We start from the raw sequence: 10,620 nt of genomic DNA on the forward strand, positions 1-10,620 counted from the left end.
CCTTTAGGTAAGAGGACTGAGTACATACTATGATGTTAGCTTTCTCTTGTCATCTAAATTAAGCAATTGTGATTTCAAATATTGGTTTAGGATGAATCATAACAGTTGTTTAACTGACACATACTTTTCTCCTTGAATTCCAGGAACAGAGTACGTCACGCTTTTGGGAAATTTGCTCACTAAAAATAAGACTCCAAACCTTATCAGTACTTAAATATTTACCAGGTAGCTTAATATTTCCCCAATATGGGTTTTACCCACATATAACTTCACTTCTTTGGTATGTTAGTTTTCTCTAAGGAGCATAAAATAATAGCAACAAAATTATTGTTGAAGAAAGTTGTTTTTAAAGTCATGTCGGTACGATTTTTCTTGCTTAGTTCATCTTCAGAAGGTAGTAAGTATTTCAGATCCAGTTAGGTGGACACATTGGTGTTTGTAAAGTAGTTTTTGGCAAGACAAACAATTACAAAAGCAAGAAACAGCAGCGTTGCTCTCAAAACTACAAGAGAGAGACAAGCCTCATCGCATGCAGTGCTGACCTCCCAAGGGGGGTTCCATCTTGAATAATCTATAAATAAGCATATAAATATAAGATTTATTGGGGGTACATACATTTAAAGTATATATGAGGAATATACGTAGCAGTGCAAAATTGTAACACATACCGATAATTTTATCACGCTCTGGATTTCCTGGAAAAAGGGGAAAAAAGAAACAGTTTTATCGGCCAGACACAATTTCTCTCTCCTTAAATCTTTACTAGCTAGCTGAAACAAACTCACCAGATTTACAGTCAGCAGAATTTGAAAAACTCTGAGAATCAGTGTTAGAAATAAAACAAAAGGTAAAATGTTTTGATTAAAACTAAAACCAATACATCATAATATTAATGTCTCCATAAAGCTATTACTATTTATAACAATGACATGGATGGAGAGAGGGACATATTATACAGCTGCTTTATTTTCAGTTTGAAACCTCTCCGCTTTGTCTTTCTCAAAATTATAAATACTGTTTAATATTCAGAATATACAGATCAGTTAGTAAATACTATCAAATTAACTTTTATGGATGAGAATGGGAGACAGATTGTTTTCCAAGCAGGACTTAATCCTGGAATCAAGTATAACCTGGTATTCCTTGTATCTGTTTTCCAGCGGTGTCTGCTACAGGATTGCTGAATGTTTTTAAAGCTATACTTACCTGTATACTGAGCAAATATAATAACTAACTGCTAAACAGAAACCACAAGTCTTACTCACAGTTTATTAAATGAAACTTAGAAACAAATGTCCTAACTTTAGCCACAGGAAGCTTCTAACTTGTGACTTCCCAGTAGGTGGGAGTTGTCAGGTACAGGACTTTCTAAAGAGAGATGACCTACTGTCTCTTGAGGTTTCACTCCATCAAAACACGATGCATACTTAGCAATTAATGATTCTAATTTTCTTGACAAGAGAAGAGTTAAAAGAATTACCCTGTTGAAGGAATTAATTCTATTCGCCATGGGGAAAACACTTTATAGCTAGAGAATTAAATCAGTATGCAGTCCCTTTTCCCACAGACATAACCAGGTGAGAAAGACAATGTGCCTCTGTGAACAATTTCTGTCATAACTCTAATATGAATTACAGACCAAACAGTTACTGTGACTGCTTACAGAGTGTATAAGCATCAGCTATACTGATGCTTGAATGTAATTTTGCTGCAGCTGAGCAAAATAGTCACAACAGACTCAGTAGCCGCAATTTATTTTAGTCTACATACAACTGAAAAGTAGGTTTGTAGTTTCTGAAGGCCTAAGAAACTACTGAAGAGTTGCTGCTAAATGATACTTTCAAATGTGTGTAGCTATATGCTGATTTCTTTCGTATGGTAAATGAAGTCAGCAGAGTATCAGAGTGCAACAGAAACAATAATACATCTAACTACAAAAAGGAATTATATCTGTCTATAATCAAACAAAGACTTCATAATGATCACTGAGGCCCAGACTCTGTAAAACATGATCTATTTGTTTGTTTCCTTAATGTAAATGGCCTTAAGAATAATTTTAAATGGATTGTGAATTGGACCTAAGTGAGAACCATCAATGAGTAAAACAAAGCTTGCAACAGTCTTTATCAAGTAGGTGGTTGTATTATTTCCTTTTACATACTGCATTTTACATTTGCTTTTACTTACTACACAGTTTATTTTCACAGGTGTCCCCTTTTGAACAATTACCACATGCTTTTCCTTCTATATATGGTCTTCTTGGAAAATTACCTCTACAAAGAAAAAAGAAAAGTTTCATACAGAACTTTAAATGATTTGTTAAATACCTTAAATCATTTTTTTTGAAGTAAATGCACTGAAAATACAATAAATTGCTGACTATTCCTTAAAAACATCAGAATAATTTTCCTTCTTTTCATTTTCATTGTTCTGTTCCTGTGGAAGAAAAGAATCTTTAAAAGCTACTATTTTTCTTATGGGAAAAGAGTCGGGCTTTTAATTCAAATTTTACATTGGCATGTGGCCAATCTAAAACACAGTGTTCTGGATGGAGCTTGGTTTTAACTGAGGAAAAATGAAGATTTTAGAGTGGAAAATTTTAAATCTGATGCACTTCTGCATTTAGCAAAAGAAGAAATCTTCTAAGATACTTACTGTTGAATTATAACCTTGAGAAACAAGACCTTCATTCCACAAAATGCAAATGTCTAAGCATGCAGTCTTAGTGAAGACAGTGGGATGCTCACACACTTAAGCACCTCAACCAAGCGGAGCCAGAGTGTTTAAGTATGAAGAACAGCTGCAGTACTTACCTCTGCACATGCTCAGAAAGGCTCCCTAAGTGTAGAGCTGCTGAAAATGACAATACAGATACCATCATCCTGGCTGCCTACACTATACTACTAGGTAAAGGGAAACGCAGTATCCAGTCCATGCTGCATCCACTCAAGAGATCAAGCAATGCTGTGTTTCACAGCCTAAGCCTGGGAACACAGGAGCAGATTTAGTCCCCTCAAAGCACTGTGGACTGTTATAGTTAGGTTTGTTTGTTACTGTATTCAGCTCCACAGTGGGCACTCCTCAAAGGAGATGATTTGCACCAAGACCTGTGATAAATTTTTCAGGATTCTGTATTTACACCCTGTGTAATCTATATTTATAAACAAGAGCTACCAACCAGACATCCAGACCCAAAGGTTGGCATAATGTTGTTGTACAAGATGGTGGAAGAAGAACACCACAAGAGATTACTTGCAACTTACTTGCTACTGTTCTTTCTTGAAATGTCTTTTATACACATTCACCCACAAGTATACTGTTGGCCTGAGTTTTATCCCAGCAGAATCTATGGTGGCACATTGCAACCACATGCCCTGACATGCAGTCTGGGCAGAGTAAAATTGAATGGGGATCTTCAGATCCCAAGAATTAATCATAAGTTTTGAATTTGTCAAGAAGAGCCGGAAAGAAAGTTGTTAATATATATTGTCATGGGTTGGGGCTGCGCCAGCCACTAGACGAATGACAGATGCTATTAACCCCTCTCCCTTCCCAAGGGGGAAGAGAAAGGGCACAACAGAGAGAGACTTATGGATTGGAAAACTAAAACTGTTTTAATAAAAATAATAAAAACAGTAAACAACAAAATAGAATATATACAAATATATACAAAACCAATACTGAACCCAACCCCCCGACAGCAATCACATCACTGTCACTGCTGATGCTGTAGGCAGGCACTGGGGAAGGCCCAGATTAGACTCAGCAGCAAACAGGAACCAGATCTGGATTCTGGAACTGGATTCAGGAATGCATGGACTGGGATCAATCCATGCAGACAGAATCCTCCTTGGACACCAGCTACTGAAGAAGAGAGTTTGACCCTTGTTATCCCTCAGCTTTACACTGAACATGACATCTATGGGATGGAACACCTTGTTGGTCAGTATAGGGTCACCTGTCCTCCTGTCCACTCCTCCCTGCAGGTGCAGCCTCTCATTTACTGCACCCCGATGTGGAGCACAGGACAAGTATAAGCAAAAGCCTTTCTGCACACCAAACCTGGTAGTGACTATAAACATCAAGCATTATCACTTCTAGAAGCAGACACTGTCTGCAAAAATATGCCATTAACTTCACAAAGTGCAGTTAGTGAGAAGAGACTGAGCTGAAAAGTGAAATCACTGAACAGAATGAGTTCTGTTCTAACTCAAACCAGGACACATATATATATATAAACTAAATAGGTACAGGTTAAGTAACACATCTTTTGGGTGACTGTGCATATATATATTCACAGCTTGGGTGATTCCAAGCAGCAGCCTACATGGTTACCTTAAAAAGGGTCTCAGAATCCAGAACAAGAAAGACCAAAGGACAAAGCATTACTTCTAGAAGTTCTGGCCAGATCATAATGCCTCATAAGGGCGTGAAAGCATACCCGCTTGGTGACTGTGCGTGTTACCATTGTGGGAATGCAATACAAAGAACCTACAGATGTTGCCTGAGCTGCAATTCAGCAAGTCTTTCTTGGTATCAAAGGCTTCCACTGTAAGTGATAATTACGCTATGACTTCACTCAGTTCATAATCCACTGTGAAGTTCTCTTTCAGAAGACTGATAGTACTCTCAGCCACAGATCCAGAGATGAGAGGCCTTGCCTTTTTCTCTGAGAGGCCTTATCTTGTTATTACAAGTAAGTAAATCTACCTACCTATTTGTCTGTCTATTTACAAATCAGTTAACACCTAGGCTGTAGAGTGCTGCCCCATTGAGAAGGCATAAGGAATGGGAAAAAAAGGCACAAATTAACTTCTGGAGGGAGAGCAGAAGTCACTCTCACAGGAATTATTTCTGTGGTGATGTAGTGTCCTTGGTATCAAGCAGTGGACAGAAGAACAACAGCATGCTAGACCTCACCTTAGACAGCTATTCAGCTTAGCTCCAGTTCTCCAGGATGTATGGAACAGCACAGCAAACCAACAGGGCATGTTGTTACAGATTAGAAAAGACTCAAGTGACAAGGCTCTACTGACTGCTGTTGATGTTAGTTAGTTGATATTCTGAGTTAGCAGCTGAAGGTATTTTAGCTCACATTTAAAAAACAAACCAGTGAAGTGCCATACCCTAGCAACTTTCAAAATAACAACTGAAGTACTAGTCCAGTTTTGGGGTACAGGGAGAGAGATGGACAGAGCTCAATGAAACTTTTACTTCAGGCTAACCGAATGCCCCAATAGTGGCCCGTGTTTGGTAGAAGAAAAACACGTCATGCAAGCTCACAGGCTATGCATGTTTTAAAAATGACAAACATTGCATATGCATGTGCTTGACTATGTACTGTGCATTATTATGAGACAAAATATATTATTTTAAAATTATCTGCTTCTGTGTTTTCAAATTCCTCCTAAGTTAAGACCAGCACTAGCTAGGGCCTATATTTTTTCAGAATATCAGTTTAAATGTAAAATCACATGCTGCAGTTAGCTTGTTCTTGCATTGATCATTTACTGTTTTCTAATGCCTAAGGAACATTTGATATAATCACAGCTGTTAAACGGGCAAGTAATGATAATGTTATTTTATTTTACTCAGTTACACAGAAAGATTTAACAACTTGCTATTATTTCTGTAATTTCTATGTATTAAAAAAGTGCAGTATAAAAAGCTGAAGCGCATTAAAAACATATACAAAACTGCAAGAGGTAATTTCAGCTCTGATAGCAGTTGCCTGCAGCAACTTTTTCATTTCTTCTGTTTCATATGAAAAAGAAATCAATGAAGTGGAGCATGAGACATTTGGGATTTGTTTGATTAAGACTGGCACAGAATGAGATTCACCAGTAAAGTTAACAGATATTAAAAAACTAAGCAAGTACACGTTCTAATGCTCATGGATCTCTCGATAACTAAATTAGACAACCATCATTTCTCTGTTTTCATTTACAAGACTACTAATAAATAAAGAACTCAATATACTTACAGCTAAATGTTATTACAATTGCTTTAATTTTTTTAACATTTAAACCAGCAACTTACCCTGGTGAATAGTTGCAAATAAAATTTGCTGCATGTTGTATTCCTGCAACATTCTTACAAAAAGTAACAGCACAGCCAATTTTGTATGAATGGTCCCAAACAACCTAAAAAACCACAGTTTTAAAATAAATTAACAGTTACAATCAACAGTTACCTAGTCTAATATCTAAAAAGTTTCCATTATTTTCAGGGATCCTACAAATTATCTTAATTTTTCAACATCTTATCTGTTTATTCATTTTTTAAAATTGCTGCTAATTTTAAGATTACCTTCTAAATATTCATCCCTCAAGATAAAGGGATCTATGCTCTAAGTTTCCAGAATCTTCTACAGAACGTTTTCAGTAAGTGTCACTGACTTTATGATCAAGGGGTAAATTCCAAGGAACAAAAGGGAAATTAGTGGCAACTAGTCAACAGCTCCTTTAATTAATTTCGACATTCATAACTCAGGACTGTGAGAAGGGTTTCTCCTGTGTGCTACAAGTGGTCTGGCTATTACTGTAAACTTCAGTCTGCAAGCTCTAGCACTGCTCATTGTGAGACTAGCCAGTTATCTGCCATACTTACGAGAAGATAGTTTACTCTCACAGTCTCAGCATCCTCTGTTTTTTCTTGGAGAATCTTCCTATACTTTCTGCACATGACTAACAAAACTGTACTTAATGCAAGTAAAAATGTTTCATTATATACCTAGAACATCTGGATGATCATATATTCCACATCTGGAATACTTAAAGACATTGTGGATTACTCTCTGGATCTCCCCATACGAAGGGAACAGGTCTCAGACTGACAAACTTATTTGAACACTCCCAGAAGTTCCATCTCTTCAACTGTAACTGCAGGAAGCAGTTATGTTCAGCAGACATAACCTTTCTTAGAAAAGAATCTCCGTGTTTAATGTGGTGTTACCCAAATCCTCGATCAAGAACTAAGCACTTCACGGGCCTTTAAATAACAGTTTCACATGCTTTTTGGAGATTTCCACTGTTTTGAGATTTCTGTGTCATGGTTCTCTTAGCAGGTCTACACAGCCTATCTGTCTATTTATGATTTATAAATGTTACCAATCTTCAATTTTGTGTCTGAGCCTTCAAGACCACGATGGCTCCTGGATCATACAGGGACTTTGCTTATCCATTTTGAAGAAATACGTATTTTCACATGTTCATTGGTGTTTAACCCATATACTCTGCTTGTATTTTCCAGCAATTAGTTTCCTTTACAATCCTGCCTAAAACAGTGCCTGAAATGCATTAATGTTTTGATATGATTTAACTATGTGTAATGAGAAAGAAGCAAGAAATCTTAATTGGGAGAAAGAACACTTAGAAATGAACATCACTCCCAGCAGAAACATACAACCCCCACCCTGAATTCTATGTAGCCAAGGCTGAACAGCAAATATTAAAATGCTAGGAAGTACCCTGCTATGTAACTCTTTATAATTAATTGTGCCAGAGAGAAAAGGAAATATACTTTCCTGAGATATTGTCTAGTTCTAATCTTCTAAAGATTTACTGCCCAATAAAAGGCAAAACTTAAACCCTCCAGCCTTGCTTTTGTTACAGGTGGAACCAGGGGCAAGAAACAAGAATTAACACTTGAGGAGAAACGTGAGAGAAAAGGCATCCAAAGAGGTGCAAAGAGTTCCAAAGAGAAAATGTTTTGTAAATGATTCTGGTAACTTGAAGCATGTGCATTTCCACAATCCAAAGTCCACTCAAGAAGAACCTCACAGCTACCATTGTGTCTGGTTACAGTTTCACTGTAAGTATACTGCACAGTATTTTCATCTGCAATTTGCACAGAGAGCAGTAAAAGCATCTTCAAATATTGAGATAAGAAATTAAAGTCATTTTTTCTAGATAATATCTGACTTGACATGAAAGTTATCTTCTGGTTTAGATCAGTGAAATGCGTTTGTCATAGATGAAACTAGTTCTAGTGCAAAGCTTATTTTTAAAACATGGAGATTAATAAATCCATTTAAAATACCGAGTGTTCAGAGAAAAGCTTTACTTTCTCAGCAGAATTAATTTTGTCAGAATTACCACTGAGAAATCAGAAATACACCACAAATTGCCTCTTTCGTTGTTGATGTTTGTTTTTTTTTCCTGTCCTTTTTTACAAGATTTGTAAAGAAAACAATTTACTTTGGCTGGATTTTCTCCTTCTATTAAACCTTCTGTGAGGGAGTACCCACAGACATTCTGCAGATACTGTAATTATTTTGAACAGCATCTCCACACTTACAGAATTCAGAACTGTGTGGCTTTGAGCTAAAGAACTTGAAATTATTATTTTATAAAGTTCATGTATAGATACACTGAAATGAGTAGCGAGGCTTTCAGTGAGGCCAATACTGCAGACAAGAAGAATGGCTTATTACACAAGACGTGAATGAATCAGTGCAGGGGTAACAGGCAGTACGGCCATTGCCTGAGATCACAAAAGACAGTAAGTTGTCAGTCACTACAAACCATGTATACAACTTTGTATTATTTACAGCCCTTACTGATTCTTCTGGCAGGCACTATGCAGGACATTTTACCAAAAATAACTCTTACCTGAGTGTAGTGACTGCAAACCTTAGTGCATTTCTGCACTGCAAAAGTATAGAATCTGACCTCACTGTACCATGATTTAATGGCACCAGCAGCACTGAATGCTTGATGACTTCCAGCCCAAATATTCTCTCCAACAGATGTGAACTTAGGATGGCTCTGATGTTTCTTACTTAAGTATATGTTATGTTCGAAAACGCATTTATTTGCCCATGCCCTCGCAGTCTTTGCCAAAGCTGCATCCCAAGTCTGCAAAACACGAAAGGTGAAATAGTTGTGCAATGTTAAATTACAATCAAATCTTGATCAGATAAAACTAATCAGGCAATAAAGTACAGACAGATATCATAGACTGGACTTTCTGAAAGAAATGTTTTCCCTTATTTAGGCAAGTACCTGTACTTTATTTTCATTGACTTCTCCTATTGCACCACAGAAATATGACCTGATTTCCTTAGACAAGCTTTTTCCCCTTTTACTGCTGAAAATTAACTTTGTAAGAGCACTTCCTAGTAACTGAAAATGTTTGAAATGCACTTTTACCTTCAAATAAAAAATTACTGTCACATTAATTAAACATGAAACTATATTTTTGTTGTTGATTAAGGTTTTCTATTAGGTACATAAAAATTAATTCGAAGTAAAAATGCACAGCTACTGTAGGTTCACATGCACAAATATTTTAAATATTTTTAAGAGGGCCTTTGGGGACAAATCTTACTCTTCCTACAGTAAAGCTTTAAATACACATTGGAGCATTTTATGAAGACGGCTTCATGAGGTCAACATGCCAATGTTCAGCCAATAACTCATTCTGCTACAGCTCACTTCTTTGCAGTCTGTCACTGCTAACACAGCTTCTGATTCCTAAACATGAACAATCTTTGGTATTTGTCTTCCAGTCATGACTGTTCCTCAGCACGTTTCTTCTGTCATTAAAGCACCTAGTTTTATGTCTTACGTAAAAGATCCTGCGGTTCACTATCTAGGAGGTTTATTGGTGTTCACACATTTCAGTTCACTCATAGACTCTGTGTGGATCTTGCAATAACTCCACAGGCAGATGATACAGTTTTCTCTCTTTAGTCTTTTCTAACCCTATTTCTACATGCATACATTTATTCATAATTAAATAATAAATAAACCGGGTGCAATGTCTTTCACAAGCTTCTTCATCTCCAAGGTTATACCCCCGTATCTGCCATTCTGGCTTTAAAGCCACCCAAGCAAAGGCATTCTTTGCTATCAGTATCCAAGTACGTGCATGTTTCCAAGCCTTCCTGAGGGTACTCATCCTTTAGCAGCTCATTGCTCACAACATTTTCTTCTTGTGGTACCAAGTGGACTAAACATCAAACATCCACTTTTTTAGCATCTTCTTCAGTTTTGTTTAACTCTTCGCAGCAAAAATTTTCAAATGGAATTTGTTCTGGTTAAGACAAGCAAAGATCCTTCTTTGCCACCAGAAATCCTCTTCAGCCCTGGTATTACAGTTCCTATCCTTGCTTTTGATGGAGAACCTAACTCTTGTGGATCAAGCCTGCTGCTGGAGCATTGTTTCCTCCTCAGGAGAAATCCCTCAGGGTGAAATGTGAACATCTTCAGGTGGCCTGTGTTAACACATCCTCATACTGCATGCCTGTTGTTTCTAGACTCACCTGCCTACATCTCACTCCACTCACTACAGTATTTCCTATCAAATCAATGTGAAGATATTTGAACACAAAGTAGCAATGCCACCCTGCTGTCCTCCCCCAGGGACCACCAAGCGACCCTTGGCCCCCTGCCCCATCCCCCTGGGTGGGGCTCCGTAGCCCCCTATGCACCCCCAGGACTGTCCCTACCATGTACCGCATGTTGCTGGCGGCTGGCTGGACTTTGGCACGGAGCTCATTGTGGACGCGCACACAGTCCTCAATGAAGGTCTTGTCCGTTATGCTCGGTAAGGGGGCCAACTGGCCGGCTGCCACCCTCAGCACCGGCAATAAGGCCAGCGCCACCACCCACGACC

General features: G+C 37.8%; 1 protein-coding gene across 1 annotated transcript; it reads right to left on the reverse strand.

The window, feature by feature from the left end:
- Positions 1-679: 679 nt before the first annotated feature.
- LOC104496017 (glioma pathogenesis-related protein 1-like) lies at positions 680-10,572 on the reverse strand (the record flags this gene model as incomplete). Its single annotated transcript, XM_010139076.1, has 4 exons — positions 680-695; positions 6,040-6,143; positions 8,613-8,858; positions 10,454-10,572. Coding segments are annotated over 4 exons (485 nt in total), but the record flags the coding sequence as incomplete, so codon positions are not given.
- Between the last annotated feature and the right edge of the window lie 48 nt (positions 10,573-10,620).

The sequence above is a fragment of the Buceros rhinoceros genome, unplaced genomic scaffold, assembly GCF_000710305.1.
Source record: "Buceros rhinoceros silvestris isolate BGI_N320 unplaced genomic scaffold, ASM71030v1 scaffold28186, whole genome shotgun sequence".
NCBI lineage: Eukaryota > Metazoa > Chordata > Aves > Bucerotiformes > Bucerotidae > Buceros > Buceros rhinoceros.